Source organism: Notamacropus eugenii, chromosome 3, assembly GCF_028372415.1.
Source record: "Notamacropus eugenii isolate mMacEug1 chromosome 3, mMacEug1.pri_v2, whole genome shotgun sequence".
In the NCBI taxonomy this organism is placed as follows: Eukaryota; Metazoa; Chordata; class Mammalia; order Diprotodontia; family Macropodidae; genus Notamacropus; species Notamacropus eugenii.
In genome coordinates this window covers 226663211-226685207 of record NC_092874.1, presented here as the reverse complement: position 1 = coordinate 226685207, position 21997 = coordinate 226663211, and the positions used below count along the sequence as shown (strand labels likewise).

The following is a 21997-nucleotide window of genomic DNA, read 5'->3' as shown; positions in this document are numbered from 1 at the left end:
TCTCTCCCTAGGTCCCAAGGTCTCACTCCCCATACACAGTGGAGGTCTACAAGTATCTAGAGATTCTTGGGTAAATGCAAATATATCAGCCCATTTGTGTCTGTCAACAGCAAGCATTTATTAAGTATTGATCTCAGATCTCTTTGTCCAACCCTAACTTCTCTCTCTCTTCACAGCCAAACTTAAATCTGCAACTGCCTATTGGACATCTCAAACTAGATATCTCATAGACATCCAAAAAAAAAATTCAAAACTGAACTCATTATCTTTCCACAAAAAACCTTCCCTCTACCCAACCTCCCTTTTACTATTAATGTTATCACCATCCTCCTAGTCACCAAGATTCACAGCTGAGGGTGTGAGGAGGTCAACTTCTCCAAACCATTGTTAAGTCTTATCATTCTGTCTTCATAATATATCTTGAATACGCCCTCTTCTCTCCTCTGACACTGTCATCATCATCATCTCTATTGTTTCACGCGATTACAACAGTCTTCTGGTTGGTCTCCCTATCTCAATTCTCAATCCAGTCTCTCCTCTTCTCACCTGTCAAAGGGATCTCCTAAAGTGCAGGTCTGATGAATATATTCCTGCCCCTACCTTTCAATTTAAAAAAAAAAAAAAAGAGGCTTCTCATCATTTCCAAGATCAAATATGTGTTAGGACAGGTTCAATTCATACCATCCATGTTGTTCGTGAACTTCAATCTTCACCCTTCAGACACAGCAGGAATGAAAAGCAACTGCCCCAATCTGGTCAGTTCTAAAGATGAAGTGTGTTGCCCTTACATAGCTAATCCAAGGAGGTTACTCCCATCTGCATGGGAGGATGGCAGGGGAGCAGGGTGGCTCTATGTTAGGCAATCTAGTGAGAGAAATAGACATGGATACAGCCTAATTCTGCTTTTCTTAGACCAAACTCTGTAGCTTGACAGTATGCTCCAAAGATCTTTTACATATAAAATCCTATGACTTGTTCAAAGTCTTTCATAATCTAGCCCCTTCCTGCCTTTCCAATCTTCCAATGACAAATCTCCTCATTATTCTACGACTCTTCTTGTTATCTGTCCTTTGTTCTCAAAGAGGTCCAATGACATCATAGGGTGATGTCTTGACATGTGTGAACTGGATTTAAGTAGGCAGAGTTGAGCAAAGTTGTCAGCCTCACTCCATCTTTCAACTCTGGGAATTTTCCCTGGTTATCCCTCATGCCTGGAATGCTCCTGATCCTCAGTTCTCTCTCTTGATTGTCCCTGGCTTCCTTCAAGTCTCACCTAAAGTTTCATATTCTGCTAGAAGCCTTCTTGGTCATTTTTAGTGCCTTCCTTCTGAAGTTACTCACAATTTTATATAGTCAACAACAATAAGCATTTATTAAGTAATTATTGCGAGCTAGGCACCATGCAAAACACTGGGAATACTGGGAATGAGCAGACAGTCCCTGCTCTCAAGTTGCTTATAGTGAAATGGGGGAAAGGCAGCATTTAAAAGACACTGACAAGGGGTCATAGTAGAGAAAGTCAAGGAGAGTTAGGACTATAGCCTAGAGAGGAATAAAGACACCGATGACCTGAGCCTCTTTCTTAAATGGGAAGTTCTAAGAGGGACCCCACCTCTCCCCCAAACAGGTGGACAGACTTGGAATATGAGAAGTCCGGGAGTGAAGTGACTTTCTAGGGTAGAAACCTTTTAGGAGAATTGCAAGAAAGACCAAGTTGAGTCTGGAACCCTAGAAAAAGCAGAGGATGTGAGCCAGCCTGTGGCATGACTTTTTCAGCAAGCATGTGTCTCTAGTTTTTATATGGTTGTTTCCACATTTTCTCCCCCACACCCCACACCCCGTACCCACCTCTACCCCCATTAGCCTGGGAGTTGTTTGACCATACTGGGACTGTTTTCTGCCTTTCTTTGTATCCCCAGGATTTAGCATAGTTCCTGGATCAGGAGGTGCTAAATAAATACTTATTGACTGACTAAGCTCTGGGGATATTTTTTAAAGGCAAAAACAAAGTCCACACCTCCAAGGAGCTCACATTCTAACGGGAGAGACAACAAAAATAACTGTCTGTACAAGACATATTGGTGTAAACAAAACGTTGAGGGGTGGGAGGGATAAAATCAGAGGGAAGCAGAGGGTTAGGGGCATAGGTGGATGCTGAGAAAGATTCCTGCAGAAGACAGGACTTAAGCTCAGTCTGGAAGGAAACCAGAGAAGAGGTAGGTACAAAGTCCCAGCCCAAATCAGCTATGTCAACAAGCATTTTTGAAGCACCTAACACGTGCCAGGGACTGGGCTAACTAAGCCAAGAGGGTACTAGGAGGGACCTCGTAGCCACACACAACTTGCCCTCGATCCCTCCCAGGCCAAGAGCTTTGCATGCAAGTTTCCAAAGCACAAACAGAGCCTGCGCATTAGCTCTGCCCGGGTTGCCTCATTAAGATTGGACTTTCTTCGAAAGCCCCGCCCCCACTCCCCTGTCTCACATGTGCGGCTGGAGGTGGCAGACAAACTGGGAGGGGAATTTTTGTAAACACTGGAGGAGGAAGAGGAAGCCGAATGGAAAGCGTAAGGCCTGGGAGGGGACTGCTCCACTGGGTCAAGGCTATCGCCGCTGCCAGTTTCCTAGTCGGTCAAAAACACGTGGTTCCACTGCCTCTTCCCCCCTCCACCAAGCTTGAGGCCCACAGTCAACCCCACCCCCCCTCAAAAAAAATTGTTGTAAATAGCTCAACCCAATTAGCTTAGGCCGCCTGCGCTCGTGGAATTTTGGGAGTTGTAGTTCTACTGGGGAAGCGTCCTCATTGGCCACTGCAGAAGAATGGACTACAGATCCCAACATGCCTTAGTCATCCCAACACTCCTCTCCACCCTCCGCTTCGCACAGCTTTCTGGGTTTGGTAGTTCTAAGACCAGCAAACTTTGAAGCCTGGAAGCGGAGAAAGAACTACAATCCCCGAAAGGCCCTGCGCCCAACTCTCTCCCCCGCCCCTCTCTCAGGCAGAGTCGTGTTTTTGTTGTTGGTGAAAGGTGAGGGGAACAGCTGATCTCCTGGTGGGGTAAGAGAATTTGGTCCTAATTCTTGTTTTGGGGGAAGGGAATTTTATGGAGTCTCACCCCAACTTTCAATCCTTGAAAAGGAACTCTAGGGAAACAGACTTTTTAAAGGGTTAACCATTTAGTGGAAAGAACCCCCCCAGTTTTCCCTCATTGTTTAGGGGCGCCGGGGTTTTGAGAGGTTCCCTGAAATTGGAGGGAGCTCCCCCTTTGCCTTCTCCCCTCCCCTTGGGTAACTCACCTGGAAGGACTGGGTAGGTTCGGTAGGGAGGAACTGTGGGTGCTGAAATCAGGGCGAACCCCCTTTTTGATCATCGGCTCTCAAAGCAGCCATCTCCCTCAAAATCAATTCCAAGGGTCTTCTCTGCCCTCCATGGGCTGGGCACTAGGAAGTTCTAGGATCATGCGACAAGAGTGAGGATCTATGGACCTTCCCCATATGGATGCCCCTAAATCTGATCACATACACACACACCCCTTTTTTGTGATGATGCAGTGCATGGTTTTCTAATTTTTTCCCAGCCATGGAGGAACAACCCAGATTTGATGTAGTTTTGTTGGGGGTTAGAGAGTTGTCTAGACTTCTCCAATTTAGATCCTTGGGAATTAAACCCCGCTCCCCACACCTTTACCCCAACCCTTTAGGAGTATAGGAAAAAAAATGTCCTGCTTGAAGGTAATGTAGAGAATCAGCAGGACTTTAACTTAACTTAACTTTGAGCCAAAGATAAATTAAAGAGTCAGAAGGGTTATATTGCATTTAATTTTTTGCCTGATTTCCAGAGAAATTTTGAACCCTTTCCCCAGTGCCAGATGTACTCCCAGCTACTTTCTTCCTGGGCTTGTTTGGGGGGGGGATTTTAAATTTATTTTTTCACTTTAAAAGTCTCTGCCCTGTCTTCCCCCTCCTGGCACCAACCAGTATGGGTCTGTGATGTTTTGGGGCCTGCACATGACTAGTGGCGTTTCCTGATTGGACACCCTGTGAGCTGTGTTGCAGACGTAGATGGGAGGGAACAGGCAGAAAAGGGAGGACTCTAAGTTCTGAGTAATAGTTTCTCTTTTCTAGTCTTCACATCCCATCTTCTCTTACCTACCCTTCTACCCCCAGAACACTCCTGCTTTCATACCCTGTTCTGCAGCTATCAGTTTCAGAGGAGTAACTGAAACATTTAGTACTGAAAACAGCAGAAAGTGGAATGGGAAGGGCTTGGTCTATTCTGGAGCTAGATTTGATTTATTCTGTTTGAAGAAATCAGGAGGTCAAGCATCCCAATGGGATGGTAGGTCAGAGGTCCAGGAAGCAGGAGATGTCGGTTTTGTTCCATCTCCTAATGCTGGAAATGAATCTTTACCTTCCCACCACCCCCCCCACAGTCTCATCTGTGCCCAAGGGTGGGGTGTTCCTGGCTTCTGGCCCCTGCATTCCATCTCCCCCATCCCACCACGTTCCTGTCTGATGTTTCACTCCACCCAGAAGCAGCCGCCTCCAGGATTCCTGAACTTCATGGGGTAATATTTAGGGAGTCCCAGCATAGAGTCAATCCTTCTCTACCTTTTCTCTGTCTTATGCCTCAAATAGGAGTCGGGATAGTTGGGTTCCTGAGAATTTATAAGGATTAGACATTCATTAGAGAGGGAAAGAGGGACCCCTGACTCAGGGGCATAAGAATTTCAGTTTGGACACTCCAGGCGGAGTTCTAGTCCTGGACACTCAGCCATTCTTGTCCATTGGTTAATTCTTGTTCAGTTGTCCTTAGAGTATTAGAGCTGCAGCTGTGTCAACAGCCCCAGGAAGTGAGTGAAGGGGTCAGTTTGATTTCCAGGGAGGGGTTAGGAAGGAGAGTACCCCTTTCTGCAATTTAATTCCCTAGTCAAAAGCTTTGGAAATTAAGGCCTTAAAGTAGGGGCAGGGGGAGAAACTGGAGCAATGGAAATGGGCTGTAAATTAAAGAAAGTAAGAGTGAGCAGATAGATGTGAAACCTGGAGCTGAAGGGCAGGGCTGGGTGGAGTTAGGGGCACTGAGCTTCCGTAGGGCAGGGACTTCAATGATGGAAAGTACCTGTGAGCCTCAGACTGAAAGGGGCAGATTGAAAGACTGAATGCCTTGGTTCTAAGAACCAAGAGTGATGATATTTGGGTTCTATGCTCTTAGGACCATGGTAATTGAGATTCCTTGGTCCCTAAGTCTGGCAGTTAGTATAGTTGTGTATGAGGAAACAGATTGGGAAAGATGTTAGCTTTGAAGCATTAAACCCCTCGTTAGCACCTAACTACTGGACATCTCCACCTGATGGCTCATAGGCATCTCAAAGGCAACATGTCCAAGCCAGAATTCATTATCTATCTCTCCTCATCCCAACCCCCCCAAAAAACCATTCATCTTCTTGACTTCTCTGTTTCTGTCACCACTGTCTTTCTTTGTTCTTTTCTCTCTCCCTTATGCCCCCATCCCACTCATTGCCAAATCTTGTCATTTCTACCTCAGCAGTACTTCTTGCATATGTCCCCTAGTATTTACTCAACCACCTACTCCAGGTCCTCATTACCTCTGGCCTGAATTATTGCAGAATCCTCCTAATTGGTCTCTCTGATAACAGTCTCCTTTCAGTCTAGTTCTTTCTCCACACAAACTGCCAAATCAATATTCAGACCTCACTCATCACTCCTCTGCTCAAGATGCTTCAATTGCTCCCCATCACCTGCATCTTAAACTCTTTCCGGTTTGGTTTCAAACTCTCTTTCTAGATCTAACCTATTACTTCTCCCAATGTCCTTCTGACCAAAGTAGTCTTCTCAGCGTTCCCTCGACATGATGTTTGGCCTTTACACAGGAGGTCTGTTCTCTGTACCTGGAATCTTCTTCCTCATCTTGGCATCCCTGGCTTCATTCAAGGCTCAGCTCCAGTACCACTTCCTGCTCAGGGCTTTTCCTAATCTCCTTCAATGATTATCAATTCCCCTCCCCAGAAAATACTTTAGTCATGTTTTGTATTCACTTTGACTGTGTACAGGTTGTTTCTGTCCAGTAAAATGTAAGTTCCTTGCAGAAAGAGATTGTTAACATTTTTCTCTTCTGTTCTCAGAAACTAGCATAATATATCATAGGAATTTAACAAGTGCTCATTGAATTGAATTAACTCTTCACTTCCTGACAGGACTGAAATATCTAAGAAGGCCTCATGGAGGAGTCATTGCTCAGCCGAGCCCCACCCCGGGGTGGGGTCACTTTTCTGAACGTGGCTAGGACCTATATCCCCAACACCAAAGTGGAATGTCACTACACCCTACCCCCAGGCATTGTGGCCAATGCCAGTGACTGGATTGGCATCTTCAAGGTACCTATCAGGGAAGTGTGACTGTTTTAGAGTAGAGGGTAAAGGGACATAGGTTGCTTAAATCAACAGGTAGGAGGAGGGAGGGACAGAGGTGACAGTAATGCCTGAATTTCTTGCCCCACTCCACTACTGGGAATGAACCAAAACTTCCCCCTTTCCCAGTTGTCCATAAGTCACCCCAGGGCTCCTAGAATCTCACCCCCAGTGCCCCTCTAGTCTCCGCTCCCATCCCTGAAGCACTCCCTGGTACCCTCAGCAGAAGGTAGCAAGACTTATAAAAGTCAGGAATGGCTACAGCCTGAAAGTCTCATTAAACTTTGGGCACTTACAGACAGAGGCCTCCTCAGTCCGAGATTATCACACCTTTGTCTGGTGCGTGGTGCCTGAAGGTATATCTGAGGGCTCTGCTGTCCACTCCAGTGTCCAGTTCCAAGGTATGTGGGAAAACCAGAGGCCTGGGAGGAGGAGCAAGGGGACAGATGTTATATAGAAAAGGTAAGCTAGAGAGAGACAGAGAGATAGGAGCTCAGACACAGAGAGGAAATACATGCGAATGAATACAATAGAAATTACATGCAGCTGTGTTCATGGGGTGTGGAAAGCCAAGGGGATTTCATAGACTCTTGGGGTTGATAGAAACTCAAGGTAACAGACATTAGTCCAATTGGTCAGGATTTCTCTTTTAGAACTGGGAAAATTAGTCAGGGGGAGCTTGCTGGATTAGGAGTCTATGGAATAGGATTGAGAAGGAGTGGGGTTAAGAGAAACAGCCTAGGAGAGGTTCTGAGGTAGGAAAAGGGTCCAGAGAAGCAGATTGAGGGAATCCTGGGAGATAAGGAGGGGTTAGTAGAGAGAGGGGTGCTGGAAAAGTTCAGAGGTGAGAGCAGTGTGGGGCAGGGTCCAGGTCTTGCTCCTGAGGACTTCTTAGGTACCCAGTCTTCCCACAGCCAGCTACCTGCCCAAGCCAGGTGCCCAGTTCTACCAGTTCCGCTATGTAAACCACCGAGGCCGAGTGTGCGGCCAGAGCTCCTCATTCCAGTTTCGGGAACCAAGACCCATGGATGAACTGGTGATGCTGGAGGAGCCCGAAAGCGGTTCAGATATCCTGCTTGTTGTCCCGAAGGCAACAGTCCTTCAGGTAAGCAAGAGAAATGCTGGGGGCCTCTCCATCCTTATTCTCAAGTCCTTGTTCTGTACGTTGTGAATTATACCTGACCCCTGACCTCAAGAAACTTCCAGTCTGATAGAAAAGATGAGATCTAGGGTCTGGACATGGGGGAAAGACTGGGAACAGATAGGATCCAAGGGAACAGACCAGAACAGAGGCCAGATGGACAGAGCTTTATCTTTCAAGTGTTGAGTGGATAAATAGAAGCTGGATGAGCAAAGCCAAGAACTTGAGTTGGAGGCTAGTGGGAGTGATAGGAGAAATGTTTCATTTGGGAAGTCTTCCTAGAAGGTAGGAGATAAAGAGCAGCCTTAAAAAAAAAAAAAAGATGTCTAGTGAGTGGGAGTATAATCTAGATGATGGTGATGGGTATGCATTAGATACATCCCCTTAGAAAACTCAAGGCCAAGATAGAAATACAGTTATGAAAAAAAGTAGAAATATTTGGAATGGACAATGAGTACATTCTGTGTAAGAGCTCAACTTATAAAAATCAGGAGTAGTTAAAGCAAAGGAACCTTATTCTCAGATTCAGAAATGTTGGGGAAGATGAATCATGAAATGTTTGCCAGAAGTAGGGTTCAGGCATTATTAGGCCAGGGGTGGGGTAGTTATGATAAAATAGGGCCAGAAGAAAGGGGAAGTGGAATGAGCAGCCAGGAGGGCTATACCTAATAGCGGGGGATGGAGTTAAAGTCAAGTGGCATAGAAGTTTTTCCAAGCCTATTTCCCCTCTTGCCCATCCTTTTTACTATTCATAATTCATAATGATCAGGCTTCCCAGCCCAGAACCACACCAGTTGTTGGGGGAAGGGTGCAGGATTGGAGGGAATCAGGAAAATTAGAATGAGGTTAGTAGGGGAGGAAGAATGGCTACTAACATTACATGGGCATCTCTAGAACCAGCTAGAAGAAAGCCAGCAGGAACGAAATGACCTGATGAGACTAAAGCTGCAGTTGGAGGGGGAAGTGACAGAGCTGAAGAGCCGGGTACATGAGCTGGAGACCACGCTGCAGGTCACCAAGGAAGAGCAGGACAAACTGATGGAGCAGTACAAGGTGGGAGCACCTACCTGGAAGCCCGTGAGGGTTCTAATCTGAATCCTTGTGGAGGACTAGGGGGAGTGGGCGGTGGGTAGACAAGTCCTTAAAGAAGGAGAGTTGGTACAGTTGGGGTCAGCATTAGGTATCAGGAAGAACTTCCAAATCCAGCGATGGGGGTCCAAAGGGAGCTGTGACATTTCTTCTTGTAAAGGACTCTTTTAAACATGATGGAGGCAGGGATAGATCACAGCATAATATGGTGAAATGATCACTGGCCTTAGAGTCAGAAGATTTGAGTTCCAGTCCTGGTTCTGAACATATACTAGCTGGGCATTCATTAATATGACATCAAAGGAGTCACTAAAACATATTCTGTGTAAGTGTCTGCATCTGTGAAATGGGTGCATTCATTTTATCCCTTGGGTTGTGAGAAGAGGCACTTTGTAACCATACTATAAAGTGCTGTGTAAATGGAAGTTATAGGTTATCGTTATGGGGTGGGGGTGGTCCAGCACAAGGCAAGGGGATGTCTGAGATGACTCCTCCAAGTTCCCTTGGAGGAGGATGCCTCATGGTGCAGTGGGACAAGCAGTGGCTTTGGAATCTGAGGATGGGCTCAGATCCTGGCTCTGCCCCTTGTGCCAGGGTGACCTCCTCAGCTTCTCTGTGCCTCACTGTCCTCATCTGTAAAATGATGGAGTTGAGCCATGTGGTCTCTGGGGGATCCCTTTCATCTCTCAATCTAAGTTCGTGTGTGGCAGTGGGAACAGAAGGGGGAGAGAGGAAGCCTCCAAAGTTTTTGAGCTCCCTTCTTTCTACCCCTTTGCCTCTGTTTCCCTCTTGATGAGGGGAATCTCAGCTTCCTTCTCCTTCTGGGATAACCCCAGGGACTATCACGTGCCCATGGGGAACTTAAAGAAGAGCGAGATGTCCTGAGCAGACAACAGGGAGATCATGTGGCCCGGATCCTGGAACTAGAGGATGACATCCATACCATCAGTGAGAAAGTGCTGGAGAAGGAAGTGGAACTGGACAGGTAAGGAGTTCCCCTTCCCCCCCAACTCCACCCCTGATCCCCAAGCTAAAAGCCAGGAGTCAGTGGGCAGATTCCGTCATAGGGGAAAGTTTGTGAGCCTGGCCAGTAAAAGCCATTCAGGGCTGATATAAGAATGCATCTGTTGGCATAATGTCAATGGGCAGGAGTAAGGTTAGACTCTCAGGATTTACTGACAGTCAGAATTACACACTGTTAGAACTCGGTCATTGAGAGCTTGAAGCTTCTCTTAACCCTGGAGATTAAAGTCATAGAATGAATCTTAGCATTAGAAAAGAACCTTATAGATCATCCAGCCCAGTCTCTAGGTTGTCAGTCAGCCTTTGCATGAACACTTCTAACAACAGGGAGCTCATTACCTTACTTAAGGCAATCCATTCCGTTTTTGAATACTTTTTTAAAAATTATTTTATGGAATACAACAAGCATTTCTATAATGTAATACAATAAAAAAAGATTATTTTACATGAAACTGTGCAAATCTACTATGCACAATTTGCTATTCTTTTCAAATATACAACAAAATCATACCTCCTCCCCCTCTGTCCACACAGGAAATCATACGCTTACCTGCAGGTGGTCTGCCCAAAGAAATGTAAATTTTGACCGCTGAAACCTAGCAAGATGTCTTGGGGTTTGTGGGCTAGATTTCTTTTTTTATGGACCATGCCTTAAACCCAAACACTCTGGTTCTCGTTGATTGGGCAACAATAAGTCCCAACTCTAGCCTCCCTTGGTCATTATTTGGATTCTGATGGCTCAGAGTGAGTGTAAATAGCAGTTGTTTCTGTTTTGGCTAGAAAGGCCTAAGGGTCTTCACTCCCAGGTTGATTTTTTTTTTTTTTGACTACATAAAAGAGGCCATTTTTTGTCTCTTTTTTTTTTTTTTTTTTTTTTTTTTTTTTTTTTTTACCTAGTCTTAATTACTGAATGGGCCTTGCCTCAAACAAACTCAGATCTGGGGAAGACCTTAACTTAAAAAGGCCAAGGTCTCCCACCGCATCCAGGGCCACCTCCAGGTGGCCTGATCTATATATCTTGCCACTGGACCCAGATGGCTCTGGAGGAGAGAGTGAGGCTGGTGACCTTACACAGCCCTGCCTCACTTAAATCCAATTCACTTGCAAGGCCATGACATCTTCTTGATGTCATGGTCCTCTTCAAGAACAAAAGACAAGTGGCTTTGGAATCTGACGATGGGCTCAGATCCTGGCTCTGCCCCTTGTGCCAGGGTGACCTCCTCAGCTTCTCTGTGCCTCACTGTCCTCATCTGTAAAATGATGGAGTTGAGCCATGTGGTCTCTGGGGGATCCCTTTCATCTCTCAATCTAAGTAGCAACAATAAAATCACGTAAATGTTTTTTTCTCCCCCTGCCCCCCCAGATAGTTACCATCTCACACACACACACACACACACACACACACACACACACACACACACACACACACACATGCATACGCATGCACACACACTTTAATTGTCAGATTTCTTTGCCTTCCATTTCTGCCTATTTGTGCTATGGAACTGTGATGGGATATGGGATAAGCCTTGTCCCTCTTCTACATCATAACCTTTCAGACGTTCAAAGACATGTCTTCCATTTTCCAGACTAAGTATTTTCAGTTCCTTTAATTGTTTCTCATATAATATAATTTCTGGCCCTTCTGCTTTCTGGACTCCTTTGGCCATGGTCAGATGAAGTTGATGGAGCCCATCTCAGAATCATGTCTGTTGCCTATTTTCAAAAATGAAATAAATGCTAAATATTAGTTAGAAAACAGTGAAAATGAAGATGTCATTTTTCCCCATTCAGGTTCACAGACCCCTCTGAAATCTCCACACCTTAGTTTGTCAATATCACTCTGAAAATGTGGCCCCCAAAGGCGTAAGCACGGTCCTCTAGATTTGGTCTGTCTAGTCCACAAGACAAGGATACTGTTATCTCTCCATTTGAATGCTGTATTTTTGTTAATGCAGCCAACAATTACATTATCTTCTTGGCAACCATGGCACATTATGTATTCTGATTGACCTTGCAGTAAAATTAGGTCTTTTTCCCATGACCTGATACTAAATCGGGTCACACGCATCTTATACCTGTGCGATTGTCCTTCTGAGCCCTTTGCTTCTACCTCGGAACAGAGGGATAAATAAGTAGACCTCTCATGTCTCTTGGGGTCTATGGCACCTATAAACCTTGCCCATCAGAACCTTGAGGCCAGGAAGAGCCAGGAGGAGGTGAGGCGACTGGGACCTGAGACTAGAAGGAGGCAAAGCAGTTAATTACAGCTGATGTGAGTTCCCAGGATGAAGTCAGCCTAGAGAAAGAAAGGGTTTAGAACAAGATCATCCTCATTTTAGGTCTGAACCAGACACAGGTAAGAAAGACCAGTAAAGGCTGAGTCAAGGAGGGAAACCTAACAGCAGGATATAGGCACGCCATGGGGCTTGCCACCCAGGTCACCAGCTAGACTTGGAGTCAGGAAGTCATGAGTTCTAACTTTATCTGACTAGCTGTCAAGTCAAGAAGCATTTGTGTGTTCATTTATTTGGGGGGAGGCAACTAGGTTTAAGTGACTTGCCCAGGGTCAGCAGCTAGTTAGTGTCTGAAACTGAATTTGAACTCAGGTTCTTCTGACTCCAGGGCTGGCACTCTATCCACTGCACCACCTAGCTTCCCATCAATAAGCATTTATTAAGCACCAGGCACTATACTAAGCACTAAGTTACAAAGAAAGGCAAAAAAACAGTCCCTTCTCTCGAGGAGCTCACATTCTAATGAAGGAGGCACCATGCAAATGGCTATGTATGAACAAGATATATACAGGATAAATTAGAGTAATGAACAGAAGAAAAACATTAGCATTAAGGAATGACTTCTTGTAGAAGGTGGGATTCTAGGTGAGACTTGAAAGAAGCCAGGGATGCCAGAAGATAAAGATGAAGTGAGAGCATTCCAGGCATGGAGACCCACCCAGGAAAATGCCTGGAGTTGGGAAATGGAGTATCTTGTGCAAAGAACAGCAAAGATGCCAGTGTCACCATACAACTGAGTACTGGGGAGGAGGGAGGGGAGATAGGAGAGTAATGTGGAAGAAGACTGAGAAGGTAGAAGGTTATGAAGGTCTTTGGACACTAAACAGAGGATTTTATATTTGATCCTGAAAGTGATTGGATGCCACTAGAGTTTATGGAATGAGAGGAAGGATGATGTGGTCAGTTCTATAGTTCAGTTTGGGAAAATGGAGGGTGAGTGAAGGGTGGGCTGGAGTGGGGAAGAAGCCAGGAGACCTACAAGCAGCTATTGCAATAGTCCAGGCATGAGGTGATGAGGACCTGCACCAAGATGTTGGAGAGGAGAGAAGGGGATATAGAGGAGAGATGTCACAAAGGTAGAAACAACGGGACTTGGTGACTAATTTGGATTGGGGTGGGGGTGTGACAGAGAGTGAGGACCTAGGTTGTGAGCCTGGGTGATCAGAATGATGGTGGTACCTTTGACAATAATAGGGAAGTTAGGAAGAGGGAAGGGTTTGGGGAAAAAATTAATGTAATTATGGACATGTTGAGCTTAAAATGTCTATGAGATATCCAGTTTGAGATGTCCATTAGGCAGTTGGAGACCCAAGACTTGGGTCTTGGAGATCAGGAGAGAGCCTAAGGCTGGGCAAATAGATCTGAGAATCATCTGTACAGAGATTATGATTGAATCCATGAGAGCTAATGAACTCACCAAGCAAAATTGTCTAGAAGGAGATGAGAAGAGAGCTTTGGAGGACACCCATGGGGGGTGGGTGCTGAGTGACCCTGGACAATGAATTTAACCTCTCTCACTCTCAGTTTCTCCTCTGTACAATAAAAGAATTGGACTCAATAGCCTCCAAAATACATCCCTTTGACCTCTAAGTTCTGTACACATTGTCTACAGGGTCAAGGATGCAGTGAAGGCCTTGACCCAGGAGCAGGAGCGGCTTCTGGGGCAGCTGAAGGAAGAACAAGCAGACAAGGAGCAAAGCCAGGTGAGGGACCAAACAAGAACCAGACAGTGCCAGCTGAGGGGCCAAATGGGAACAAGGCAGTGCCAGCTGAGGGGCCAAATGGGAACAAGGCAGTGCTCACTGAAGGGCCATATGGGAATGGGGCAGTGCCAGCTAAGGGGCCAAATGGGAATGGGGCAGTGCCAGCTGAGGGGCCAAACGGGAACTGGGCAGTGCCCACTGAGGGGCATACGGGAATGGAGCAGTGCCAGCTAAGGGGCCAAATGGGAATGGGGCAGTGCCAGCTGAGGGGCCAAATGGGAACTGGGCAGTGCCCACTGAGGGGCATATGGGAATGGGGCAGTGCCAGGGCGTCATGACAAATGAGAGAACAAGAGGCAGAGGGTCTAAATTTGCAGTTGTCTGTGGTCTCCTCATACCCATGTATTGCTGGGAACTCTGGGCTGGGAAGCTAGAGAGCCAAGTCTAGCAGGGCAGAGATACCTAGGTTCAGGCTTCTCTTGAGCTCTGAGGCTAAATCCCTTCAAGTTTGGGAAACTGACTTGTTCTGGTCTGGCTTATTGGCCTACAGAGTAGACCGTGCTTTATGGTCCAGAGACCTCTTTCACAGACATTGTCCCCAAATATAAGTAGAGTAGTGGATAGAGTACTGGGCTTGGAGTCAGGAAGGTCTGAGTCAAATCCTGGCTCAGATATATACTAGCTGGGCAAATTTCTTAACGTCCCCCAGCCTTCATTTCCTCATCTATAAAGTGAGAGGGTTGGACTGAGACGGTGTCAGGCCCAGCTCTGAATCTGTGACCTTGGGATTCCCACCAGACCGAGCTGCGGGCCTCACAGATGGAGTTCTGTCACCTGAGTGCAGAGCTGCAGAAGGCCAAAAGCCATCAGGGGGAGCAGGCCTCTCAGCTCCAGAGACTGCAGGAGGAGGTCACCAGGATCCAAGGTCTCCTGGATAAGGCCCAGAATCGGATTGTGAGTAAGGGCCTGAGCGCCTGCTTTGGGCAAGAGGAGCTGGAAGAGTCTTTGGGCCTAGGGTGTAGGACCGAGGGGTCCTGTTCAGAGCAGGCCACTCTCAGTGCTCCCTGAACCAGCTTACAGTGCTCCTGGGCAATGCTGAGCAAAGCAAATGAAACCATAGTATGACATATTCATTTGTGGCTTTCCAAGGCAGTATGCAGCCCTCTGGGATCCACTGAAGTTTGATACCCCTAGTGTAGAGGACACCTGAGCGATCCAGAGAAGGGAAAGGGGAAAGCTGTGGTTTGGGGTCCTGAGGGGAGGAAGAATGTAGAATCTAATGGAACATAAGAAACTGCAGGTTGAGAGCTCTAGGGCTCCCCACCTTAGCTCACTGACTCCATGCCTCTCTTCTCCCCTGGAGGCTGAACTGGAGCCCCTGAAAGAGCAGCTTCGGGGGACCCAGGAGCTCGCGGTCTCAAGCCAGCAAAAGGCCGCCCTGCTCGGGGAGGAGCTGGCCAGCACAGCAAGCGCCAGAGACCGAACCATGGCTGACCTCCACCGGAGCCGGCTTGAGGCAGCCGAGGCCAACAACAGGCTGGTGGAGCTGAGTCTGCAGTGGAGAGAGGACAAGAGCTCATGGAGCAAGGAACGCACAGGACTTCTGCAAAACGTAGAGGTGCAGAGATGGGGAGTGAGGACGGGGGCCAGGCCACTGGGAGGCTACGTCTGCTGCATGCGGGGCAGAGCCTGATCCCGGGCTCAAAAGGAGACGGTTGGCACTTGCCAGTTCAGCTGGTTTGGGGTTTTGTGGGGGTTAGGTCTGAGCCACACTTCTCTGTCATGTCTACTCCTGACCCATAGAGGGCCTCTTCCTCCTACCCCACTCCTAATCCCTGAGCCCTCTTCTCCTCCTGCCCTGCTCCTGACCTTCCTGAACCTTCTTTCCATTTTCCCCTGTTCTTCATGGACTCTGGGACCATGAAAGTTGAGTGAGGGAGGCAGCAAAGAGGATCCAGAGAAGTAAGACCAGTGAACTCAAAGGATAGGGAGGTGGTGCAAGGGTGGGGCTCTCATCAGTGACATTCTGCTTCCTGCCCATGTCCAGGCAGAGAAGGATAAGATCCTGAAGCTGAGTGCAGAGGTCCTGAGACTGGAGAAGGCTGTGCAAGAGGAGAGGACCCAGAGACAAGAGCTCAAAGCAGACCTGGCTCGAGAGAAGGATTCCAGTCTGGTGAGACATCTCAGTCACTCATGTCTTTGCCCACAGCCGCCCTGGAGCCCGCTGTCCCTTCTCCCTAAACACCTAGAATGTCAGCTCAGAAGCCAGAGGTGAGAGGATTGTAGATCTAGGACTGGAAGAAACCTCAGAGGCCATAGAGTTCAACTCCTTCATTTTACAGACTAAGAAACTGAGGCCCAGTGAGGGTAGATGACTTGCCAATGATAATGCTCACATACATTTTAAGAGCATCTTTGTCTACTTTGATTTGAAGTTTAGAATCCCTCTTTCTACCATTAGCATATATGCCTTTGGCCTCAGTTTGACTTGAGGTGACCCAGGCTGACAAACTAGTTGAAACATATCATGATTAAACACTGATCAGGACTTGAGCAACCCACACTCAGCCTAGTTATGGTCTCCCAGACCCTGAATCCTCAAAAAACAGGAGCCAGGTCTACTCGCTAGCCTGGGATCTGTGGGTCAGGGGGAGTATTAAGGGGGAGCATAGTGGAAGAGGCTGACTTTGGGATCCCAGGTTTCTCCCTTCCAGGTCACAAAGGTCATGTTCTAAGAGAGAAGTTCTAGATTCCATGCTGTCCGTGGTCCTTCTTCAGGTGCAGCTATCAGAAAGCAAAAGGGAGCTAACGGAGCTTCGTTCAGCCCTCCGAGTGTTTCAGAAGGAAAAGGAGCAGCTGCAGGAGGAGAAGCAGGTGAGCCGTGCCAAGTGCCCAGGAGGCCCTGGGTCCCATAGCCTTGGCTTCTGCATAGTCTGGCCAGCTTCGCTGCCTCCTCTGAGCACCCAGAGCTCCATCTAGGGCCTGTGTGGGACAGGGGCAGAAGGATAGCCTTCAGAGTCAGAGAACATGGGTTCACATCACAGCTTGCTCCTTACCAGCTGTGTGACCTCCAGGCTTCTCACCTGTAAAATCTGTCAAATTTGGACCAGGGCGCCCTGAGGTTCCTTTACTTAGGTCTTTAACTCTATAATATAAGAACTTGGAGCCTTTGAAAAAGGATGTTCCCTGAACATTAGAACATTATATAGATGTTATTACATGGTTCTATTACCTAATAGCATTGGTGTGACATTAGTGTGATGTTAATGGAGGGATAAGTTGAACTGGCAGTGTGCTCAGGGGGAGAGGTACAAGAGGGTCTGGGGTCAAAACTGGCAGGGGTGAAGCTGCCTCTCTTCTTTCCCCCTTCCCCAGATGTCCTCGTTCCCTTTGTGGGGTGTGGGCAGAACTCATCCCTGGCACCAGGGAATCCTCATGGCCCAGGTGGGTAGGGGCCTTCTCCACCTTTACCATCTGCTTCCAATCCAGGAACTGCTCGAATATATGAGGAAGCTGGAGGCCCGCTTGGAAAAAGTGGCTGACGAGAAGTGGAGCGAGGATGCAGCCACCGAGGATGAGGAAGCGACTCCCGGGCTGAGTCCGTGCATCCCTGAGCCCCTTCCAATCCAGCCCTTCCCTTCCCAACCCCCAGCACCACTCAGTGCCCAGCAAGAAAGCTTCAGACCTCCAGCCCTCTCCCCCAGCATCCCTTTTAGGGATTGACTGCCCTCCCATGTGTCCCCCAATGGGGATTAGTCCCAGGGCCTTTCTTCCGTCTCTTCTTTTAGGGGTTGACCCCCTCTCCCATGTGCCCCCAATAGGGGCTGGTTCCAGATCCTTTCCTCCCTCTCTCCTCTTTTTAGAAGACCTCAGGCCCTTGACAGTTTCTCCTCTTCCCCACTCACAGGTTGCCCTGCCGCAGTTCTGACAGACTCTGAGGATGAATCTCCAGAGGACATGAGGCTTCCTTCCTATGGATTGTGTGAGCGAGGAGGCCCTGGCTCTAATCCCTCTGTACCCCGAGACACCCCTGCCCTTGTGGTCATCAGCCAGCCATCCCCTATTGCTCCTCACATGACAGGGCCCCATGATGACAGTAGCTCTGACTCGGTGAGTAGAACATACAGGACAGTCTTAGGGAGAAGAGGGTAGGGGAGGGTTAAGAGGATTATACCAGATGTCCTAACCTCCAGACAGATTTTCAGCCTGATGGGTCACTCTGGTCTCCCTGATTGGAGAGGGACTCAGTTGTCCTTGCCCTCCAACCCAGCCTATCCAAGTCTGTTTGATCACCCACCCTTCAAATAGCGTATACTTGAGCACAGACTAGCTCTGTTCCTGGCCTCCATCCACACTCCCCATCTCTGATAGACTTCATTTTGGTCCCATATTCTGGTCCCTCCCTCTGTCCCATGCCCTGGCTTCTCTTCCACTCTCATCCCAGGACCTGGTTCACTTTTGTCAGGCCCCTTTCGTGCCTCTTCCCTTCCCCATCCCCCCCACTTCTAAAATGCTGCCTTCCTCTACCCTGTGTCTGAGTGCCCAGGAGGCAGAGGATGAAAAGGCAGTACTGATGGCAGCAGTGCAGAGCGGAGGGGAGGAGGCCAGCCTGCTGCTTCCTGAACTAGGCAGTGCCTTTTATGACGTGGCCAGGTGAGGTGGGAAACTCCCAGGGGTGTTCAAGGGCAGAGTGGAGCCCCCATGACCAGGGATAGCCCTCAGTCATTGCTATATCTGGTGCGAACGTCAATGTGCCCCTCCCCAGACCCGTCTTCTTGATCAGAGCCAAGATGGAGAGAGGGCCCAGGGTGGGGTTAGTGGCACACAAGGTTACCTGCTACCCCCAAAGTCCTAGATGCCTTTGAGTTCTAAATTTCACTCAAATTAAGAATGTTCCATCAGCATCAGAGGCTGTACTTATAACAAGCTTCTGTGTTGTTTTAGCACCATCTTCCGTGGAGCCCAAATTGTCTTGCACCCCCTCTCTCCTGCCCTTTCCCCCCCCCACGCTGGCAGGTAGGTGCCCACACCTCTGGATAAAGGGAAGCAGTCAAGGACCTCAGGGATGGGAAAGCTGGGATTCAGCATCTGATTCAACGTTGGTCTTTGGCTTTCCCCAACTCCCTTGGGGACTCAGCAAGGGGTGGAGTTGGAAAGGGGGAGAGCCAGGTATCTGAGTGATAAGTGCCTCCCCCTGGCCAGCAAAGGGGAAAAGATTGAGATCCAGGCACCTGGCCCCCAGCTTTGTCCCAGACATTGGGACAGACTCAGGGCAGAGGAGATGGGAGAATGCTATTATCTCCTCCTTGCCTAGAGCAGGAAGATGAAGGACGGTGTCAGACTCATTTTCGGCCTCATTAGGCAGCAGACAGAGATGGAGGGAGGAGAGCAGGGTGTTGGGGGATGGGCTTTGGAAACTTGGCTGAGGAGGCTAGTGAGAGGCTGGGGAGGTAACGGATGCCAGTATCTTTGAGAGCTAGGAAAAAACAAGGCCTCTTTGGTTCTGCCCCAATGGGCTCTGCTTTAAGAAGAACCAAGAGAGTGAGTGAGGCAGGCAGCTTAGGAAGTTGGACACCTGGGTCCGTTGGCCAAGAGCAAGAGCAACTAGGAGCCTGGGCATCTGGATCTCTGCTCCTAGGATCAAGGAGGAAGGGGTAGGACAGCAGGACTAAATCACCTCCCCCACCATCTGCCTCTCCATAGTGGCTTTGTTGGGGGCCCCCTTTCCGAGGCCAGCCCAGGGGGCCCTGCCGCCCCTCCTTGGAAGGAGTGTCCCATATGTAAGGAACAGTTTCCTGAGTGTGACAAAGATGCCTTGGAGGAACATGTGGATGGACATTTCTTCTTCAGCACCCAGGATCCTTTTACGTTTGAGTGATATATATATATATATATATACACACACACACACACACACACGCGCACACACACACACACACACACATACCCACCCACACACACATACCCATTTTGTGGCAGACTGAGTTTCAGGCCATCAAGACCCCTAAGAAATCCCCTTTCCCACTTCATTTCCACTTAGTCTGACCTTGAATCCACAACGACTTGTGTAACACTGATCGAAATGAGCACTCCTCCCCCAACCAAACAAGACACCACCCCCAACGGTTTGTGACAGACTAGGGGCTCCTGGGAAAGTATCCACTGGAGCCGCCAGGCCCCCCTGCCCTTGAAAGTCAAGATTATCCCTGCAAACCACCTGGCTTCTGTTGTGTCGGTGTTCCAAAGCCAACTCACGGAGCACACCCTCCTCCCCATTTGTTCCCATTTGAGGTTCATATTTGTTTACCTGAGTTCTTCTGTCTCTGGGTTTGCATGGAGGCAGGGAAATCAATGTTAATGACTTTTTAACAACCCTCCCAGTTCTAGGCTTCATCTCTTTCTGTTCCCTTACTCCCTTTCCCTAGCTTGTCCATATAAGTAGACATTAAGTTTTGTGGTTTCTTTGGGGAGTAAAGAAGGCCCCCTATACCCCAGTTTCATCCCTTTCCTGGGAGTACCCTCCTACCCCACATGGAATGAACAACATAGAAAGAAAAATTCATCTGTGCCTTTTGTGTTGGGGGAAGGGGGAGCAGCTGAAACCCAGTATTTCCATCTCCTGACCTGCCCTCATCCCCATCCCCCTTGACAGCAATAAGATATTCTCCCCTCCTACTCTCCCTGTCACCACCACATTCTCCCTTCCCTTCCCCTCCCCCACCTCAAGTTGTGTAGCATGGGCAGAGATATTTATATGACATGTATACTATTCTAATAAAATGTGTTCTTACCACAAGCCATGACTAAGGTAAAGGGGTTGGGTATTTGGGAACAAGTGCCTCTTTGCTCCTTAGTCTCTGATCTTGGTGGGAAGCTGAATTTAGTCCTTTGGAAAAAAGGAGCTGGGTGACTTCCAGATGTGTGTCCCACACTGCTGCCAATTCCCAGTGGGAAGAGGAAAAGGTAGCCAGGCCAACACTGAACCTGACTCCTCAAGGGGCTGCAGTTCACTTTTCTGGCTTTTAACAGAGGGTTTGGGTTCTCTCCAAAAGACCTGTGAGGAGGGAGGAAGGCTACGGGTCTGTCTCAGAAGGAGACAGAGCTTGGTGACCCAGGAAGGTTCACCCAGTCCTGCTCAGGCTCTGGCTCTAGCTGCCTTCACAGCATCTAAAGCTAGGAAACAGTGAGTATGTGTTCGTCCTTCATTGCTGAAGAAGACCCTGCCATCAGAGAAATGACATCACTTGCACTTGACTTTGTTTTGAATGAGGGAGGGCTGTGCAGGTCACCAGCCTCCCTTGTCCTCCAGAGCCATCTGAATCCAGTGACCAGACATTCATCAGGATGACTGGAGATGACCCAGAATGAGGCAGTTGGGGTTAAGTGACTTGCCCAAGGTCACACAGCTAGTGAGTATCAAGTGTCTGAGGTGAGAAACACCTAGGAAACAGTAGTGCAGTGGGGAAAGGGCTAGGTGTGAAATATGCCACCTGTGTCATCTTGTGCACATGAATTAACCTTCTACGCCTTGGTTTCCTCATCTGTAAAATGAAGGTCTTAAAACTAGATGACTTCTAAGCCCCTTCCAGTTCAAAATCTACTGTACTATGACCTAAAATATCCACTTACTTTAAAATTCTCCTTTTTTAAAAATGTCATACATCTCCCTGCCAAAGTGGCTCTCCCAACCCGGTGACCACTCAGGGACCCCTCAAACCTCTACTTATTCCCTAGCACTCTTTCCCAAGGACTCTACCTTAATCCTTCCACCTGACAGAGACATGTACCATCCTCATCACTCTGCCCCTGCCTAGGCCCTCCCTTTCTTCTTTCCCCCAGTGCTCTAGACTCCCCCACTTTTCCAGCTCCTGTATGATGCTCAGTTGTGCATACCAATGCCTGTTAGAAATGCACACATCAATCCCAACAAGAGAATGTGTTCAAGATGGCACACACCTCCTACAGCATTTACTGAGCACTCACCTGCTGGAAGGGACACAGAAACATCATGAACATACTAAATAGGGTACAAACAACACACAGAGAGAGCCATGAAAACAGCCAGATATAAAGAATTTGGTGCACACAGATGAGCACATGATTGCCTCGCCCCCAATCATAGTCACACCCACGGTGGACCCTCTGTCAGCTTTTGGCCAATTCATCCTCCATCCCACACCCCTACCCACCTGAAACTCCCCTAAGCCCCCTCCTCCTCTCCCAGCTTCACCTGGACTTCTATCCTCCCCATTCTCCTACTACTCTGTCTCCTAGCAACCTCACCTCCCTCCCTGAATCCCTTCCAAGGAAATTAGAGA

General features: G+C 48.2%; 1 protein-coding gene across 4 annotated transcripts; it reads left to right on the top strand.

The window, feature by feature from the left end:
- The first annotated feature begins 2971 nt into the window (after nucleotides 1-2971).
- On the top strand, nucleotides 2972-20475 carry CALCOCO1 (calcium binding and coiled-coil domain 1). Of its 4 annotated transcripts, none has more exons than XM_072654883.1 (16): nucleotides 2972-3056; nucleotides 6214-6393; nucleotides 6725-6827; nucleotides 7341-7531; nucleotides 8462-8620; nucleotides 9493-9641; nucleotides 13589-13679; nucleotides 14478-14633; nucleotides 15043-15297; nucleotides 15727-15852; nucleotides 16458-16553; nucleotides 17169-17277; nucleotides 17587-17789; nucleotides 18226-18332; nucleotides 18624-18695; nucleotides 19383-20475. In XM_072654883.1, exons 2-16 carry the CDS (start codon nucleotides 6238-6240, stop codon nucleotides 19555-19557), a joined length of 2148 nt encoding a protein of 715 aa, XP_072510984.1. In that variant the 5' UTR covers nucleotides 2972-3056; nucleotides 6214-6237; the 3' UTR covers nucleotides 19558-20475. The 4 variants fall into 4 exon arrangements, with proteins under 4 accessions (XP_072510984.1, XP_072510987.1, XP_072510986.1 ...); XM_072654886.1 differs by having other exon boundaries at nucleotides 19318-19471; XM_072654885.1 differs by lacking the exon at nucleotides 18624-18695.
- The last annotated feature ends 1522 nt before the right edge of the window (nucleotides 20476-21997 follow it).

What these genes read in the sequence shown, in the direction of transcription:
- CALCOCO1 (XM_072654883.1), top strand. Translation starts at nt 6,238, where the DNA reads ATGGAGGAGTCATTGCTCAGCCGAGCCCCACCCCGGGGTGGGGTCACT. An exon ending in GACTTCTGCAAAACGTAGAG is followed by an intron (nt 15,298 to 15,726) that starts GTGCAGAGATGG and finishes GCCCATGTCCAG; the next exon opens with GCAGAGAAGGATAAGATCCT. An exon ending in AGCTGCAGGAGGAGAAGCAG is followed by an intron (nt 16,554 to 17,168) that starts GTGAGCCGTGCC and finishes CTTCCAATCCAG; the next exon opens with GAACTGCTCGAATATATGAG.